At 39.0% G+C, this 19,562-nt stretch overlaps 1 protein-coding gene across 13 annotated transcripts in view; it reads left to right on the top strand.

Annotated features, from left to right (window-relative positions):
- The window catches only part of CEP350 (centrosomal protein 350), an 83,541-nt gene that overhangs the window by 26,787 nt on the left and 37,192 nt on the right, over nucleotides 1-19,562 (top strand). For 8 of the 13 annotated variants that reach the window (XR_012624181.1, XM_074832962.1, XM_074832954.1 and 5 more), the window contains 16 exons: nucleotides 1,161-1,304; nucleotides 2,133-2,788; nucleotides 3,459-3,580; nucleotides 5,040-6,103; nucleotides 7,419-7,572; nucleotides 8,748-8,911; nucleotides 9,849-10,038; nucleotides 11,557-11,777; nucleotides 11,901-12,064; nucleotides 12,739-12,897; nucleotides 13,095-13,226; nucleotides 15,813-15,949; nucleotides 16,324-16,443; nucleotides 17,181-17,347; nucleotides 17,885-18,081; nucleotides 18,629-18,813. Coding sequence is in view for 12 of the 13 variants with exons in the window: in XM_074832962.1 (XP_074689063.1) it covers nucleotides 1,161-1,304; nucleotides 2,133-2,788; nucleotides 3,459-3,580; nucleotides 5,040-6,103; nucleotides 7,419-7,572; nucleotides 8,748-8,911; nucleotides 9,849-10,038; nucleotides 11,557-11,777; nucleotides 11,901-12,064; nucleotides 12,739-12,897; nucleotides 13,095-13,226; nucleotides 15,813-15,949; nucleotides 16,324-16,443; nucleotides 17,181-17,347; nucleotides 17,885-18,081; nucleotides 18,629-18,813 (3,976 nt within the window). In the remaining variant the exon portion in view is untranslated. The remainder of the gene's footprint in view (nucleotides 1-1,160; nucleotides 1,305-2,132; nucleotides 2,789-3,458; nucleotides 3,581-5,039; nucleotides 6,104-7,418; nucleotides 7,573-8,747; nucleotides 8,912-9,848; nucleotides 10,039-11,556; nucleotides 11,778-11,900; nucleotides 12,065-12,738; nucleotides 12,898-13,094; nucleotides 13,227-15,812; nucleotides 15,950-16,323; nucleotides 16,444-17,180; nucleotides 17,348-17,884; nucleotides 18,082-18,628; nucleotides 18,814-19,562) is intronic. The other 5 variants (XM_074832958.1, XM_074832964.1, XM_074832955.1 and 2 more) reach the window with 4 other exon arrangements.

The raw sequence follows: 19,562 nt of genomic DNA, 5'->3' as shown, positions 1-19,562 counted from the left end.
AAGTTGCTTTGGTACCAGGTCTTCAGCGCCCTGTAGCAGGGCCCAGAGTACAATCCCTTTTTGTCTGTCTGTGGTGTGTTCGTGCGGCAGTGTCCGGGTTTGTTTAGGCAGTGCTGTCAGAGGTAGAAACTGCAACTGGATGGTTAGGAATCAACTGCAAATTGGGTATTCAAGTGAGGTACTTCTCTAGCAATAAAATACTGCTAAATGGTCTGAATTAGATTATTAATACTCTTCTTTTTTATATGATACTTTTTGCCAAAGCTCTTTAAGGTCATTAATTCAAAAAATTATTAATAATAATTGCAATAAAAATTATTAATAATGATAATTAGTGGGATGAAAGGTGAGTTGACTAAATGTGGCATTCAATCTAACCAATATTAGGTAAAGATGCCACTGTACCCAGTTTTTATCATTTAATTATGTGTAGGATGATAAAATAATACTAATAACATTTTGATTGGGTTTCTGTCCGCTTCAAGGGAGTCTGTTCTTGAATTAAGTATCAATTAATAGGGTTTATCTTAATTATTTTCAGTCATGGTACAGAAATTCCAGCTAGAGGACTGGAGTTAGTGTTGGCCTAGAAAAACTGCTGCTCGATACTTTTTAACCTCCTCAGAAGACACCTGTCTCAACAATTAGTTATCCTTAAAAATATCTTAAAAGTGTTTTTTGCTAGATATCAGCTAATACTTATTTAATATGAAAATAAATAATTTATCTCCCACCTTAATTTTTGTTCTTATTACATTTGCTCTTATAACATTTTAGATCCTGTTCTTTTTTCTTATGTTCCTTATTTAAGTGGAGAGGAACAGCTTTTTTTCAGACCTGCAGAAATATTTCCCTCTCCCCCAGTAACCTTTGCTTATATGTTTTAGACCTGTATAACCCTTTTTTCTTTTTTAAATTAGTTTTTATAGGGCTTTAATGTGCTACATCATGTTTTGGGTTTTTACATTGGGTTATGTGTAGGCATGAAGCACTGATAGTTGTGTGATTCAGCTGTTGAGTGACTTCATGGTACATCGCTGCAGCTGTACCACATGCAGAACTAAATGGTATAGAAATGATTAACGGTTGCAATAAATACTTTCTTGGTAAGTTAGAAAATCCATCCAGTGCTTGACTTTTATTTATTATTTATTGTGCAGGTGGAAACTATGTAATAAGTGCATCTTCCTGGCGGGAGGGACAAAAACTAGTAAAAAAGATATTGGGTCCAGCTCCTAGAATAGAACAGGACAGAAGAGCTGTATCTAGTGACAGAACAGGACGAGAGAGAGCTGCCAAGTCTGGTAAGTTGTACTCTTATCACTGGATGTTTAATATTTTACTTTATTGTACAACACTGCATGTCTGCAGAACAAAGCAGACTTCTGAGATAGAATGTAATCAGTTTCTTGTTAAAATAACTCCTATTTTTACCTACAATTCGAGCGCGGAGAATTTTGCTCACGTCTATGGTTGGGATGCATAACCTCTCTTCCTGGGTGGATTATGAACTTTGCTTGGTGTCATGGGAAGCCTGCCCCTGCACATGTGACTTGAGGGGCGGGCAGTACATGCTGCAGAGGCGCTCAGGAGCTCTGGAAAAGGTGGGAAGTAGGTTGCAACCACAAAAAAAAGATCACCTGCAATCTGTCTTTGCCTTTTGAAGCTAGTGGGAAAGGAATGGGTAGCAGTGGTCCACAGGCCAGATGCATTTTCCAGATGTGCTGAATATAATACATAAGCTATGGTTGGGCATCCCTGTTTTACAGGAATTGTGGTTCTTCCAGATGCTATATAGCATCATCCATGTGCATCATAGATCTTCATTGATTCCTCCACCAGCCCTTTTCAGAATTTATCCAGAATCTCAGACAGGGCAAGTAAGGGATGGTGATAGCTGCTGTTCTGCTTATGCCTGTGAGGTGGTGAGGCGGGTAAGAGTATAACGGGTGTGAACTCAGTCTAAGCAAAGACCGCTATATTCAGACTATGACACTGAACGAAGCAAAAGCACGTTTACAGTGAGATCTGCACTCCTCCCTCATCCTCACTTTTTCAACTGTTTCAGTGATGGCATGTAATTTCCCAAATTTGATTTTTACCTGAAATATTTGACAAGTCTTACTCTTTAGCAGGCTGTATTGGAAGGACAGGCTCAGATTCTAGACTGGATGTTACCTGTAAAACCTCTTCAAGAAGTTCTGAAAGGTCAAGAAGTAAAGTACGGTCTGAGAATAATCTGAAGAAACTGGAAGTTGCTCTTCCAGCTGATAACCAAGAAGATCATGCCTCTGTAAATAAGGACTTCCTGCCTGTGGAGATACGTGGAATCCTCGATGACTTGCAGTTGGATTCCATGAGTACAAAGCAAGAGAAAGATGTGGAAAAACAGAATCAGAAATCTATTTTGCCTACTCAAAATGCCAGGAGCCACAGTCCAACCAAAAGGAAACCGGACAAGATAGCTGCCAGTGAGGAGCCTCAGGTGATCTCTAAAAAACGTCACTATGATACAGATGAGGTTCGTCAGTACATCATCAGGCAGCAAGAGGAGAGGAAGAAGAAGCAGAATGAAGAGAAGAAAGCACAAAAGGAGGCGACAGAACAGAAGAACAAAAGACTCCAAGAGCTCTACAGAAAGCAGAAGGAGGCTCTTACTAAAGTGAAGAATGTGCCTCCTCCTGAGCCTTCAGCAGCCAAACGGTTACAGGAAACCTATTCTAAACTATTGCTGGAACACACATTTTTAGAAGAGCTGCCTCAGCTGCCTACAGTGCAGGAAACACAGGTATAGCTGATTCACTAACTTAATGTGTTGCAGGTGTTTGCACGAATAGGAGGTCGTGTGTTTAGGAAAGTCATAACTTGTCCTGATCTGGTTATAGGTTAAGAGAAAACATACAAAGAAAACTGTAGCTTTTGCTTGAACATTGTGGTTTTTATCTGGAGCCTCCTTGCTAGTAGCTGCTTTTTGGCACAGCAAAGCCTACTAGAAAGGTGAATGGAAATCATCTTTCTATTATAAATAGAAGCAGAATTTTGGATATTAGCTAACAGCAGCTCTTAAGAAAGGCTCTTAAGAAAACTGTAAACATTAGTCAAACTGTGAATTGAAGAGCTTTGTCTGAAGTTGTTTTCAGTCAGTGGACAAACTTCCATCAGCAGTGAGTTAAGTAGGTTTGCTAATCAGAAACCAAATATGAAAATTAATATATGGTAAAAGACTAATACCAATTTGGTGTGTTGAGCTGAACAGTTTGGTGTATAGCAAAGCTTTTTTCACAGTGCATTCTGCTGAGACAAAAACATAAATGTCTTGTGTTTTTTGTCTTACTGTGGTAGGAAAGATGTGATACTACACCAAGAAATGTAAGCCTTTTCGATTTTAATGAGACAAGAGCTTCTAAACTCCTGCAGACTTTTGAAAATGCATTTTTCTGTTTGTCTTCATTTTTTAGCCCAGACCTGGTTATCAACCATCTGGGGAATCTGACAAAGAAAACAAGGCTCAGGAGCGTCCTCCTAGTGCATCTTCAAGTAGTGACATGTCACTTTCCGAACCGCAGCAGCCGCTACTGAGGTGAGCCATTGTGGGTCTTTTGAGAGAGAGAGGAAAACACTCTTGTCTATGGCAATTACAACGTTTTCTAGTGGTTAAGAGGAATCTGATGCAGGAAAACATATAAAGAATTTTGGCTGTGGATATTTATGAGTCTGTAAATAAATAAAGTGAATGGTGGTTACTGTTAATCTTCTGCTGACATCAAGGGGATATAATTTTCATAGTGGGAGACTGTATTTCCTCCATGATTGCCATTGGGTAAAAGAAGCTGATCATATGAATATGTTTGATTTTTCTTACTTGATTTGTTCAATGTTTCTATTTAATCTATTGTCTTGGATTCAGGCCTTTAGTTACTGTGTCTACCAAAAGCCTCTGCTTCTGCTTGGAACTAGGCTTTTCCTGTTTCCTTTCATGCCATTTTCCCCATTTTTAATTGTTCAGTGTATTATCAAAGTTTTTCTTACCGTAAGTCAAGGTGCCCAACCAAACACTTACATTTAAGGAACTAAAAACCATAAAGTTTCTTGCATATTCTTAGTATCCCTCTTGCGCAAGTGTGTCTTCATTTTTAATTACATAATGAATGTCTGCTTCTTAAACGTATACTTGTTTCTTTATCTGTACCTTAACTTGGTCAAATCCATGCTGATTTTGTAAATTCAGTGAGACCTGTTTCCTTTCTGAAGAAGTTCAAGGAAGCACTAGGAATGCTGTGTAGTACTGTGTATAGAATAAGCTGCTAAACCATATAGTAGTAAATATTGTTAGAGTAACATTGTAAGGAAAAATATGTAAGTACTAATTGTAGGGGAGAGATGAGACTTAAAAGGCTGCATAAATTGTTTGGAGAGCTTCGTAGTAAGCAGAGAAGCATTTTTTATGAGGGACTTTCTAGGTTCCCTAGTATTCAGAATCTGTGCAAGTGATATTAGTGAAGGAGGGTCTCTACAGAGCTCCTGCAAATGGGAGCTATGTGGAAATAAAAAAGATGTCTTACAGAACTGTAAACGTCCTTGTATTTCCAGTCTCCTTTTTTCTAAGTGTTCTTGATGCCTACCCTAAGTGGCAGCTTCAGTGAAACGTGGGCTGGGTTCAACTAGATGGGGAAGGCTGGGGCTAAGAAATTCCAAGGTGGGGGGGGGTGGGCGGGGGTGGGGGAGGGAGAAAGATATTTCCTCCTTTTTGAAGTCAGAAAACTTTTGGAAAAAAGACATACTGATGATGATGAAAACTCAGCTTGTTACAACTCTGAAACACACAGTACGCTATAAATGGTGTTTCAAATTTGGAAGGTGCTGTGTTGTTTACTTTTCTTAAATAACATTTTGTAACTGTTTACTGTCCCATTCCCTGCCCCTCTGATTCCACCAAAAAGTATTTCTTCCTGAAAAATAAATTTGTGACAATGATACTTTCATCTAAAACAACAGGACTTGTCTAAGTCATCAACTTAAATGTTGACTTTTCATTTCAGGAGCGATTTGATGGAGCCTCCATGGGTGCAGCCAGACAGGTTGAGCCCAAGAGTCCAGCTCTCTCACCCACAAGCTCTCATGGGCTCAAGTGGAGGCCCTTGCTCCCAACACTGGAGTCTCGAGAAGATGGACCTTTTGTCAAAGGAGTGTGACGCGATGTTGGCAGGCAGGAGGAGCCATGCTGCACCCGTGGCATCGCTGGCCTTCATGCCTCAGCCATACCTGAATTCACCTGCTGCACAGCAAAATCTCTTAGTAAAACCTACTGCTAACCAATATAAGAGCAAATTAGATCGGATTGAAGCTTTGAAAGCTACTGCTGCTTCCCTTTCTAGTAGGATTGAAAGTGAAGCCAAAAAGTTGGCTGGGGCCGGTATCAATTATGGTACCATGTGGAACTCAGACCATGAATTTATGCAAGAAAACCAGGATGATGGGCGGTGGGCAAAGACTGTAAGTCCTCCTGTGAGAGAGGAAAATGAAGATGCTTTTTCAGCCAAAATTCAAAAAATGTTGGGTACCTGTGTGTCTCATACAGCCTTTGATGATAGCCTTCCTGGGGTAGGCAACCTTAGTGAATTCAAAAAGCTCCCTGAGACGATCAGGCCTCATACTGCTGCAGTCAGCCTTGGAAGGAGGTCCCCCGCTGCTAACAGGCATGAGGGGGTACGAGGACATTTATCTAAGAGACAGACTGACTCCCCAGGGCGTGAAAACCAGGCTTACGCTCCAAACAAAGCTGCAATGCCTCAGGAGTCCAGCATTGACTCCATCAGCGAAGGGCCTCTCCTGAGCGACGGAAGCCTCTCTGAAGAGGAAGGAGGCCAGCCCAAACAGTTGCAACTGAAGATGCTGGAGACATTAAAAGAGAAGGATTTCTGCATTCGGGAGAGAAATGCTTTTGAGCCCATAAAGGAGTTTCAGAAGGAAGCTGAGAAGTATTTACCACTTTTCACCCAGACAAGTGGCGCACACAGCAAGGGACCATGGGAGGAACTGGCGAAGGGAAGTCCCCACAGTGTCATCAATATCTTTACAAAAAGTTATCAGCTTCATGGAAAAGGTAAAAATGGAAAAAATTCTCATGTGAATTATTATTTTCTCAGTCTTACTACTCCTTACACTTTATACTTCGCAGGTAAGGAATGTGCTTTTGGATGTCTCAAATGTGAATCTGTGTAAGGCTTTCTCACTCTACTTTTGCATGGTAAATTAATTCCCCCCTCTTTTGACGCCTTGTCTAAGGAAAGAAGAAAAAAACCTCACACTTTCGGGCTGGAAGAACATTATTTTTGTATTAGGTTGCTCTGTATTTCTAGATCAGTAACTAATTCATATGCGGGGTTACATGCGTTAAGGACAGCCATAGCTACAGAATTGTGAACTTGAGTTTACATTTATTGTATGCAAAATTACATACTAAATCTAAATTGCCCAGAGTATATTTGGAAATGGTTTTCTCCACCATGGAGAACAGACCCTCTGGATTGGCACGTGCATCCTCCTACTATATATGTGCTCTGGATCATCTGTAATAACATGTCATTCCTGTTTCAGTTAAGGCAGAAGGGTGAAATTCATGCTTTATGCAGCACTTACTTAACGGCGTAATCATGAGTTCTTGCATATATCCTGAGTTCTTGCTGCGCAAGATTGATACAGCTTTGCTATATTACTAGAAACATGTAACTTCAGTGGATGAATGATGTGGACTTTCCTCTTGCATCTTTGCTCGTATGAGTTATTTGATAATGTCTCAAAGTAGTGCAACAATTAAAACTCCAGTAACAATATTTGATTTTGAGAAGGTAAGGTTTTGGAATATCAGTAGGGAAAGTCTCCTGCTTAAACAAGCTCATTTCAAGTGTTATGTCTTAGGGCATGCTTTACAAGTGTCTCGTGCAGAATGCTTCATTTGATTTTCATTTTTTGTACAAATTTATTCTTCATTTTGAGTAGTTTCTTTTTCTAGAATTCCTTATTTTAAGGAGGAATGTTTTCTGAGAAGTTGATTTTTGTGGTTTTTCTTGATTTTTTTTTTTTCCTTCATTTTATTTCCCTTAAAGATGATTGCATTTAAGTTTTCTGCAGATGGCTCTACTCTCAAGCACTGTGCTCTTCAAAAATGTTTTAGCTGGGGTGTATTAATGAAGTACAGTATTCAATCATTTTCAAAAAGAGGAAGACTTTGCTTGTTAATGTTGTGTTAAAACTTCCGTGGGATTGATAGACTGTTGTTTTCCTGATGTTTTTGGTTTTGAAAGGAAGTCTTTAACTTGTGGTTGGGAGCATTTTATTCCTGTAGCTTTATTACCTGTTTGATGCACATTTGCATTTGATGTAACTTTTGTCTTTTCCCTCTTTTGTCCACACTTCAGTGTTTGATGAAAGGTTGAATGGAGGGTCTGCCCTCCTGCGCCCTTTACTCCCTGCCATGAGCCCTCCAGAGAGCGTGGTTTCTTATGAAGATGATTTTGCCTCATCGCAGGGAAGTGACACTTTAACAGACAAAAAGATCGCCCGTGACCTCAGGTAACTCTGTGTTAGACTTCTTGTGCAAATCAAAATGCAGAATTCAGCAGAAAATAGTTAATGCAAAATTTGCTTCATAATGTGCTGGATATCTTTTCTGTTATGCTGTATTGGAATACTAGTCAAAGTGATGAGGTATTTCTTTAGGACCTTGCAGTTAACATATCAACCAGCATAAAGATAAGAGTCCAGTACTCCTGTTCTCTAATACTTGTTCTTCTTTCGTCTGGCAGGTAGCTTTAAGCAAGGTTCTTACCCTTTGTAGTCAAGTGAAAATTAGTTCTCCAGCTTGTGTGGCTGCTGTAGTACTCAGTTGATTAGTCTTTGTAATTTAGAAAAAAGAAAATATATTTGAAAGCATTAAAATACTTTCAGTACTTCAAAATTTTGTAAAAAACCTGTAATTGCTTTCAGTAAGGGTTCATTAATGCTTAGTAGTGGATACATAAATTACCTGCAGGAACTCTTGTTCAGACTAAAATTTGAAGTCTCCCAATCCTAGACTCTCCATGTTACTGCTGAATTCATGTGGCTTTCCCAAGACCTCTTTTTTTTGTAATGAGATATATTTACATCTTTTGAGCACCTTGGGGAAGGCCACAAGTACTTTGTTTGTACTGGTGATACTTTACCTCTGAAGAAAGGAGGGTAAAAGGCACTTTGCGTGCTGAAAATGTTGGCTGCAAAAAATGGTTTCTTTCTGATTAAACTTCTTGATAGATCGTCTGTTGGTATTTAGTGTATGGTGCATTACACTCTGACTTGCAAATCTGTTTTAATCCTTTATTGAAAATTGCTCATATTTCTGTCAGTTGATGATATCTGTATGTCCAGAGATAATCTAAAATGCAGTCATGTTTGGAGTCATTCTTACGTTGTTCAAGTCCGTAGTCAAATAGCTTTTAAGAGTTAGCACTGGAAAGGATGGTTGTTATCCATCTTTTACTGTTTCAGATGATTAGAAGTATGTTTCAATATGTTCAATATCATGTCAAACTTCCTAGTGTCTTAGCTGTCGTAGTTTTTATTCTCAAAAGCAACACTTTTCAAGATAGGCTAATTAGTACAGTTTCAGCTGTCTGTCTCCAATTTAAAATGTGGTGGATTTCTTGTGCACAATGTAACGTGGGAGTTGGAAGTCCGTAGTTAATCACTGTCAATGTGCTCCTTTTTAGTGTTGCTGGCAGCAGTAATTCAAGCATTCAGGAAGAAGTTCCAAGTAGGAAGTCTCCCCGTGAACCTCGATCTGTAGAGCTTGCTTCTCAGCATTCATCTGGACCACGGTCTGCAGCATCTTCTCGCTCATCTGCTTCCTCTAAAAAGAGAGGGAAGAAAGAACGTAAGTGTAGGGTATTTTTTTTTTTTCTTGAAGGAGGTTTTAGGGTTTTCTTGTTATGAAAATTGCAATCTTTCTACATATCTGGAAACTGCAGTCTACTACGGATAGGGTGATTTATTAATTCCTCCAGTGACTCCTTCCTAAATTCTTTTTTGACCCTGATGATTCTCTGACCTTGAAATACAGTCATCTAAAATGAAATAAGCAAGATGTTGTTAACAGCATGGAAAATTTTTCCTTTCCTAAACCAGCCTTCTAACAAATGAGTTAATTTTAATATCATGAGGAACTATCCTCAGGTTCTGTGCTGAGGAAATTCCAATAGGCTGCTGAAAAATGAGAGTTATGGCCACGTTTATGAAGGTGACAGGAAGTTTGCCTGTATGCTTCATCTTTGGATCACAGTTAGTGTTTGTAAGTGCACAAATTTAATAAATAGGCTTCTTCCTACAATAACTTGTAGATTACAAAAACATGAAGAAACTTGAGATTTGGTACACTTTTACTATATAAGCAATGGGTAACATAAGAAAAAAACTAGGTTTAAAGCCAATAAAAGGAATGAGAAAAATAGGATTTGCCATTGCAAATTATCTTCCTATTTTTTCAAAATTCTCTAGCTTACCTAAAGCAAACCAGGCTTTACTCTAAGTATCAGTATCAAAGAGTCAAATTTCTTTACGTAAACCGATAGTGCTGAAATGAAAGCTGAGTCAACAGTTTTGTTGGCAGTAGACACAATATGCAGAAGAGAACTTAATGTCCTATAGGAAGCTGCAAAATTTACATCTTGTGCTTGTTGGATTTATAGATTTCTAACTCAAAGGCATCTTTAACTGGGGAAAAAAGTTCTCAATTATTTGTTTTGGGGCTTTTGATGATAAGATATTCATACATAGAATACCAGACAAACTTTTGGCAATGTTGTTGTTCTTAGGGTTGGACTCTTTCAATGGAAGTTCTCGCCACTTTCCTGTGGAAGAAGATAAAATGCCATCTGAATTAGAGTGGGGATCCCAACAGTCAAAGAAGTCCTTATCGAGTAGCAGAATTTCTAATAAAGATCATGAGCAGAACCCGGATACAGACAGCACACTGGAAAACTTGTCTGGACACTCCCTGATGAGGTAACATGAACATTATAAGACTGTACGCAAATATAATTAAGCTTGGTAGTGTTATGGCATGTTATCAAAAATAGCTATGTCTTTGGATATGCAAAAGGAAAGTAACAGAAATGATCAAATGTCCGTAAGATGGGCATGCAGAAAACATTTTTTCCCTGCATTTTGGCTGTAGTAAGAGAAAATACAAAACAGTGATTCTACCCCAAATGACCCCTCTATTTCTTTTTTTCAAGGATAACTAGCCACTATAGGTATCCTGTCAGGTTTCAGTACCTTAAGCATCGAAACACAATTTTGTGTTTCTAGTCTACAAATGGTCTGTAACAAGTGGAGGAAAAGAAAAATAGCTAGTCAACCTGTGCAGTCATCTTGTTCTTTTCAGTAGGATCCGCAGACTTTTTTGCTTAGACTTGTGTACAACTAATACTCATAAGCCTGTCCAGCTCTGTGGGTTGATGATTTTTGAGAGATGAACTGCACATCAGAAAAGAGTGTAGAGGAAGAGGAAAATTAATTTTCCTGTTGCATCTTCTGTATGTCTACTTACAAATGCAGTTTATTTTTTGCAATGAAGTTAGTTATGAAATATGCTCAGCTTAATTTTCACTGTACTTTTTTTCTAAAAAGCAACAAATAATATGAATGGTCTTTCACTGGTTCTCTGTGGTTATAGAATGACTCTGAGGTGGTGACTTTCACTGGTACCCAGTATTGGGTTTGAAAGGTCCTGTGATCTCCTAAGATAGGCCAAGTAAAGCAGAATGTCTTCCTAAGGGATTTAAGCAGCCACTGTTAATCCTTTTTGTCTTAATAAAATTGGAATAGTAAATTTAAGAAGTGTCTGCATCATTTTCTGTATGTTTAACAACAGAGATGTCTGTTTTTCTCTTTAAGTGTTACTGTAGTAATATTTTACTGTTTAAGTCCAAGTTTTGGCCTTCAAGCATTTAATTGCATTTTGATGAAAGAGATTGAGACTCAGGGCAGTGGCTTATCATATTCAGTTGCATCCATATGCTGATAGTAAGGTGTTTACTTTTTAAACGCTGTTCATTGTATTCTGATATCAAAATAATGCCCTAATTTCCTGTGAGTAAAACACAGATCTTCACTCAGACTCTCAAAACAGATGTGTAAATGCACGTGCAGGTGAGTTCATCCTGACTTTCTCATGCCAGGTTCCTAGCAGGAAGCATTAAAACTGCTTGTTTGGCCATGTAGAATGTGTAGATACTATGTTAAATTTTTTTTTGGTGTGTGCTGACTTAGGTTTAATACTTTGGGGGAGAATAATGTGCTATAGAAACTTAACCCTAAACCGGAATATAGGTACAAAATTTATCTCATGAGGCCATTTCCTAAAGGCAGGCTGAGCCTGGGCAAGCCATAAAAGACTGCCTTTTGTGTGGATCTGTTTGGTGTATATAAATGGAAGAACTAGGTTATTGCTTTATTGTCTTATCAAATGGCTGGATTTAGGAGAATATTGACTTCTTTCTTTTTTCATTTCACTGTCAGTTTCTCGGAGAAGGGAAGATCACAGAAGACGCCGACTTCTTCCCCATCTTCCGGTTCCCAAAAAATGTTGCAGTTTGATTCTACAGGCAATACAGCAGAAAGAGTCAAGTCACCTGCTGGCTTTTCTGGAAGTACAGCGTCAGGGCTGAAGCCTAATGTAGCCTTCCCTGACTTGAGTCTGGGAACTAGTAGGTCTGTAGCAGGAGCAGCCTCAGCAAGCGGTAAGTTGTTTTGTTAAAACCATACTAATCCCAGAGCAGTTTGGTTTTTTTGTTTTTTTTCCTCTTTATTTGATGTGGGGCACTAAAGTCTCTGAAGGTTGACTAGTAGGTCTTACCCTGCAGGATGTATGCGCTTCTCCCCTGCTGGTCTTCAGCATCGTTTATCAGCAGAATTGAACTACCTTAGTGCTATTGAGGAGTCTGTGCGACAGCTTTCAGATGTAGAACGAGTACGAGGCATATCACTTGCCCAGCAGGAGAGTGTTTCTTTGGCTCAGATTCTAAAGGTAATGGAAAAATACTTCCTTGTCTTAACCTTCCTTTTTTTTTTTTTTCTATTTTGCAAGAAAATTAATCAAATTAGGACAAGTTATGCTTTTGTTAGCAATGCAGAGAAATTGTAACGGCATGATGGAGCATCTCTATTAATGTCCATTTTTTGGGATTGATGTCTGTTATCTTTCTTACACCAAGTTGGCACCAAGGAAATGATAACTTTAAAATATGTGTCATTAATATACCATTAGCTGGAATCACTGCTTTGGTTGTGTACTTCAGTAAAATAAAATCTTGATTATTTATGGGGTTTGACGTTGGGTCCCAGTGCTGTGCAGTGTAGTTGTTCAGGCTGGATCATCTGTCTTACTCTGTGAAAAGGACATTTTTGGTGGAAATTTTCCTTGTGTTGACAAGATTGCTTGTTCTAGTTTGCTGAATTAAATGGTCTCCTAAATACTCTTTCTTTTTACACTGGTGGAAGAGTATGGGGAATGTGCATTGTCTACTGTCTACTTAAAAAGGGAGAGGTTCAGTAGGTAGGCTAAAAATTTTACTTTAGCAGAAGAGCCATTACCAGTAGAATAAATCTAGATCTTTCAGAGGTAGCTGCAGCCAGTGGCTAAGGCAAAAAAGATCTTTACATTTAACTTTAATGATTAAAACTTCTTTTCCTGATCCATAGGCACAGCAACAGCGCCATGAACGGGACTTAGCTCTTTTGAAAATCAAGGCTGAACAAGAAGCTTTAGAAAGTCAGAGGCAACTGGACGAGGCAAGGCAGAAGGCAGCTCAGGTAATGCTGCCCTTCAAAAAATGTGGAGTGTGTAAGAGGCAAATTGCTGTAAGTAAATCTGTGCCTACAAGTATTCTTAATTTGAAGCTGTAAACATATGGAAGTGGTGAAGGGTTTTAATATAGCTGAAGAAAGCTCTTAGGGGTCAATTTCAAACTTCTTTCCCCCAGATTTTGAGAAATTAAACTGTAGTTATTATAACAAGAAAATTTTGAAGAGCTGAACTGGCTTTGTCTTCTGCATAGGTCCATGCAGAGTCACTACAGCATCTGGTCCAGTCACGGCAGGAGGCTGCACAAGAGGCCCCATGCAAGGCTGCAGCCAAGCAGGCAGAAACCACGCTTCTCGCTACAGATACAGCTCACCAGATCCGTGAGGTGAGGTCCTCAGTGAAAGGAAAAAGCTGTTCTAATTTCAGTATTATTTTGAATACTTTTTTGCCTCCAGGTTATTTTCTGTTCCATGTCATTCTCAGTGCAACTTCTTCACCTTCATAACACGACAAATGATAGGACTTTAAAGGAGCTTTTCTGGCATTGTTACTTGAAGTCAGTCAGCAGCCTTAAATCCCTGTTGACTATTCTTATGATCTTACAGTTAACAAACTGTTAAGAAGTTTGTTCTTCCAGGAGAGATTGGTGATAGTGAACACAACATCTTTAATTTGTAAGAGTTGCACTCCATCAGGGTTTGATCCTGTATCTGTTTGATATGCAAATTAAATTAGAAAGGCAGGGAAATAGCAATTTTGCTTACTTCTGGAGGTAGACCAACGAAAAAAAAAAAGAGGAGGATTGGAGGATCTTCAGCAGACTTCTTAACTTGGGACAGAGTCTGGAGTTTTCTTTTTTTGAATCTTTTTTCATTCTGCTTGTGTCATACAGAATATTTATTAGTTTTCAGTTTTATATATCAGTTTATCGGTTTTTATACTTGCTGTTCCCAGCACGTAGCAGATGCATAAATAAGAAACACAGTAACAAAAAAATGCTTTTGTTTCTTCATTGTTTAGCAATCGCAATGACTGTGGATTAGGGTTATGGGATGGAGTGCAGGAGGCTGATGGATATGAACATAACTGTTTATTCAGTTTATGCACATGCTGGTGCTTAGCAAGGCTGTTTTTATGATAGGTAGTGGGACTGTAGAATAATACTGAGGTACTTGTTCTGAACTTTGCCAAATAAGTGAAATTTAAATAATTTTTGAATAGAGAAGAATGGGTTAGGTTAAAGGAGCAGAAAAGCTCAGATATCTGAGATACATGCAGTGGCTGCTGATAGCAGGTAGTGAAGTCTTGGATGAAGACAAAGAAACATTTGTAGTTTTGTCCTGGTTTCGGCTGGGATAGAGCTAATTAGGCTTTTTTTTTTTCCCCCTTCTTCCTTAGTAGCTAGAATAGTGCTGTGTTTTGGGTTCAGTATGGGTTTTGATACGAGAAGAATGTTGATAATACACTGATGGTTTTTGTTGTTGCTAAGAAATCAAGGACTTTACAACTTCTCATGTCCTGCTAGTGCACAGGTACACAAGAAGCTGGGGGGAGCATAGCCAAAACAATGGACCCAAACTGGCCAATGGAATATTCCATATCATCTAATGTCATGCTCAGTATATAGATATGAGTTGATTGGGAAGCTCCACTTGGGTTTTTGGAGTGGTGATTTCAGGATTCTCTCTTCTCTGGGATCGCTGGCTGGGAACAGGCTGGGCATCGGTCAGCGGGTGGTGAGCAATAGCATTGTGCATTACCTGTTTGTATTTTCTATTATTATTATTATTATCATTATTATTTTATTTCAATTATTAAATTGTTTTTATCTCAACCTACAAGTCTCCTTACCCTTACCCCTCCAACTCTCCCTCGCCCATTCTCTGGGGGTGGGGGAGGGTGAACAAGCGGCTGCGTGGTATTTGGCTGCAGACTGGGTTTAAACCCTGACAAGTTTATAGACCCAGTAGGTGGAAACCAGTTAAGCAAGGTAGAAGAAACAGAGACAGCTTTTATTTGGTCTAGGGTTTTAATCTCTTGTCTTGCTTTAAGTTTGAAGTCTGAGACTTAAGAGGTGCTAGTGGAGAGGTGGGTGGGGATGACCTGGCCAGTGATGATGGGCTGGCAGAGTAGCTTTTCCATCCGTGTTCACTAGTGACTCCTGATATTCACTTGTTTTTGTAAAATTGTATGTATTACAATTAGTGCGTACATTAATTGAAGAATTAGTGAAGAAGCTCAGTATGTGTATTGGAAGTTATTGAAATACAGCTTATTGCTACCTTCAAAGCCACCTTGAGTTCCTTGCTCTGCCAGAGGCAGACCCTTGAACAATAAGAGAAATAGTAAATTATAAAGCTTCTAAAAACCAGTGTTATTTGCCATGATTCCTGAAGTTGTTCTTATTTCTAGTCAGGTAAACAGTGACTGCCATGCATTATAAAGGAGAAAATCATGGCTATCTATTGATTTAATGCTGCCAATTTTAGACCTGGTAGTTTGCATAACATTGGAACTTTAAACCTGTTGCTTCCTTTAGAGTGAAAATAATGTTTCTTGCTCTTTGGGCAAGATGCACTTCAAATGAAAAAGAAAACATTGTTTCTGGCTTTTTTTTTTTTTTTCCTTTTAAATGAATTGTAATGGTAGGTCTGGAATGTTGTATTATGTGGGATCACTCTAGTGATCAGAGTTTCCTTAAGTTGATCGGAACGATATAAGTAGTGTCTTGCGTGTCTGTAGTTTCATATCAATTATTCCACTCTGCATAAAGAATATGTATTTATAGAGCAGTATGCACTTTTTACAACTAAAATTAGTAAATATGTAATTACAACCTATCTCAAAACCATGTCTTACACATTTGTTCAATAAATCAGTAAATTGCCTGTGAGGGCGACTGCTTTCTATTTCAAAAACATTTTGATGCTAATAAGCTCATTGTATTCCTTTTATTTTTTATTGTGCTCAGATGACAGAGTTGTCACGAACCCAGATCTCGGATACTGTCAGCGCTCCAGCTGCTCCTGTCACCACCTTGTTTGACCACCAGCGTCAGCATCATTCAGAGTTCATGAAGCAGCTGAGAGCCCGAACTGATACAAACAGGTTTTCCCTAATGTCTCACATCTTGGGAAGGGGGAAGTCAGATAGTTAGGTTTAGCTTCACTTGTTCACTTGTACAAGAAAATTGTAAGATGTCATAATGAGTGAGCATTTCAGAAGAAGAATTTCTATTTCATCTTTACACTCTAAATAGTGTACTCCAAAGCTAACATTACCTGGTCATATGAAGCTCTGTATAAAAGAGTAGAAAAAGATGCTCTGTTTTCTGAGATGATTTAACCAGTCTAAGCTTTAAGTGGTCTTTTCAGAAATTTTAACTGTTACTACTTCTAGTAAACTGATGAAAGCTTGTGAAAACTGTATTACTCTTTGTTTTAAGACAACACAGACTTACCCAGAATGCTTCTCTTTCTCAGGAAATGTGAGTCTGCTGCCATGTCACAAGGTAGAGAGGAGACAGGTGACTCAAAACAGACATACTCACCGATGTTTGATAGTTATTCAGAGTCTTCAAGATCAAAGGTTCATGATCAGAGGTGAGAAGAGTTTAGATTATACAGGGGAATTTTTGCTATAAATAAGAACTAAAGTACAAAGGAATATCAAGATGTTTCCTTCAATATTTTTGTTAAAAAGAGTCAGTATTAAACCTTCAACAGGTAAACCTGTCTTATAGTCCAGAGCTTGAAGATTTACGTGCCTACCAGAATTTGCTTTATCTAATTAAAAATCTACTACACTGTGGTCCACAGTGTGATAGTACGTTATGTGTTAGTATCTTCAGTTTTGAATTTGCTGTGTATGTTCTAGTTGGCTGCTTTTCTCTTTCCTAACTTTAGAATAATTGAGTTTCACATCCGCTTTCTCATTCAGCTGATTTAGCAAGAATCTATCAAGCAGGTGAAGGGAAATGGTTATTCCATTCTGGTTAGCTCTTGTGAGACTGTATCTGGAATAGTGTCCAGTTTTGGACTCCTCGGTAAAGAGAAGACATTAACATACTGACACAATTCTAGTGGTGAACCACCAGGATGGTTAGGAGGCTGGAATACGTGATGTAAGAGAGAGGCTGAAGGAACTGGGCTAACTTAACCTAGAAAAGAGAAGGCTAAGGGGACAGGGATGTAGTTGCAGTATCATTTTAAAAACAAACCAAACCCTCTGCATGTTGATTATTACTGGGATGTTAATCAGGGTATGTACAGTAGTAATGTAAAATAAATATTTTGAAATGTGCACAGTAATTTTTTAAAAAATTGTCTTGATAACGTAGTAGTACCAGCAGCCGCCAAGAGAGTCCTTCAGTTCCCTCTTCAAAGGAGAACGAGAAGAAGCTTTCCCGTCGTGAAAAGATAACTAGCAGTATTGAAGAACAGGCTCATACTGGTGTGGATGATTCCTTGCGGAGCGATAGCATTTTATCCCTGCCAGATGAAAAAGGTTAGCTCTGTTGTTTGTATGTGATAAATCTGAAGGTGGTAAGGGGGGGAGGGAGGGGGGGTTCTGTTTCAGAGTTAGTTTCTGAAATAAATGAGGAAATATCTGTGAAGAAAGCTTAGCCCCGGGTGAATTGGTAGTCTTTTAAGAGGTAACAGGATGGCCCAGTGAAATGGGAACCTTTGAAATTCTGCACAACAGAGTGATGGAGTCGGTGGGCCCTTTTATTTTCTGCTGTCCTAGCTGTAGCCAGATGTTCACTTGCTGAATATACAGGCTGAACACTAAATGTTTCAGCAGACCCAGAAATGTGTTTATACCTGTGTACAGAAGTCTGTTAGCTCTTTTGAAGCTAGATAACAGTATTTCATTATGTCCTCTAATTCAAGGTCGCTCTTTTCTAAACACCCATTTTTCTGCATTACAATAGCTATGTCTCTGTGTTTCCTGCCCCCCCAACTTTACTGAGATGAGACAGAGTAAAACTGCATTCATGGTACATACCTGAGCATAAAAACACTTCCCTGATTTCTCCCTCAGATTCTGCTTCTGTTGCAACAGAGTATTCTCTGAAATTTGATGAGTCCATGACAGAGGACGAGATTGAAGAAAAGTCTTTCCGGTCTTTGCTGCCCTCTGAGAGTCATCGCAGAAATAACTTGGAGAAGAAACGGGGTAGTCGTGATGATTCTGATGAGGAGGTCTCCCCAGAAAAAACAGCTCTGTCATCTATCAAGGTAGGTCAAGCAACCATAGTTAAGGTAAATTAACTGAACTGAGATGGTTAAGCTGACGAGCTTCAAGTGAGCTGTTTTTAGCTGTGTTTGCAAACTTTAGGTTTCTTTTCCTCCTTGTGGTTCTTTGAGCGTCTCAAAACATAGAGTTGTATGAATCATGCTGTATGTCACTGTTGTACAAGTGCCATGACTTATAGAACAATCCACCCAGATCTCTACCTGTTCTCTTGTGGCTTTGGAGAAGAGGAGTGACTTTTTGAGGTAGATGATAAAAGTCCAGTGAATTAAGTCTTCCTGCTGTGCCTACACACAGCTAGGAAGTACAAAAGGATGCTTCATCTCTCTAGCCCAAGAGGGGACATCCCGAAACTGTCATGCAGCCTAGCTGCACAGCTGATCTGTACAAAGCTCGGAGAGGAAAAACAGCTTCCCTTCTTACCTCTGTGTTTGTGTGTGTATATCTGTGTATACACACACACTTTGGCATTGAAAAAAACTTTGGAATTTCTGTATTATCAAATCATGTCAAATTTGTCTTGCCTTCCAGGAGCTAAGCATGCCATTCTCAGGGGGGCAAGATAGTTTCTCTAAATTTACAATGGAGATGGTAAGACAGTACATGAAAGAGGAGGAAATGCGAGCAGCTCATCAGTCCTCACTGCTTCGTCTCCGGGAGAAGGCTCTGAAAGAGAAGACCAAGGCTGAATTAGCTTGGCTGGAACACCAGAAGAAGTAAGGCAGTTCTGAATATACACTGTTGCTGACTGACCATTTTCTTGTACTTCTCCTTGAATTTTTTTGGGAAGAATTTACTTCCACCCCACCCCTCCCTTATCAAGTTTCAATGGTTGGACTAATCTTCTGACATCAGTAATCTATACAAATGTTATTGTGACTTGGAAAGAACAGAACCCAGTTTGTAAGTGTGCTTTGATGTTTACGTTGAATGTAGTTTGATAAAAGAGAATTTCATTGAAACAATAAAACATCAGATGTGTGTTGTCAGTTGGAGAAGGTAATTCCCAACCATGACTCTACAAGGCTTAATTCAAGAATGTATAAAACTGTTAAAGAGTTAGAACTTTATGTGCTTTATATCTATCTGAGCTCATTTTAAATGACTCAGGCTGAATTTTGTGAACCTGGATATGTGTTGTCGTTAATGATTTATTTCCAACCTAACATATGCTTTGTCCTGGAATGCCACTTGAAATAACTAGTGATAGTACTACACAGTGGTGGCTGGATTTAATCAATAATACTTTTCCATAATCACTCTCTGCATGAGAGTACCACTGTTTGGAAAATTGGCATTTTCTTCCAATTTCTTCTTGTTGTGGGTTTGAGAAAGGGTAGTGACCCAAGTGTCCTTCCTTATGTCTTTCTCAAATGGTGAGCATATGCTACCTCTGCAGAGCTGCTGCCCATGATGTGAGATCTCGTATTACCTGCACTGGCCTTTTCACTGTGCGTGTCTGACT

The sequence above is a fragment of the Strix aluco genome, chromosome 8 (assembly GCF_031877795.1).
Source record: "Strix aluco isolate bStrAlu1 chromosome 8, bStrAlu1.hap1, whole genome shotgun sequence".
Lineage (NCBI taxonomy): Eukaryota > Metazoa > Chordata > Aves > Strigiformes > Strigidae > Strix > Strix aluco.
This window is presented reverse-complemented; position numbering and strand designations above follow the sequence as displayed.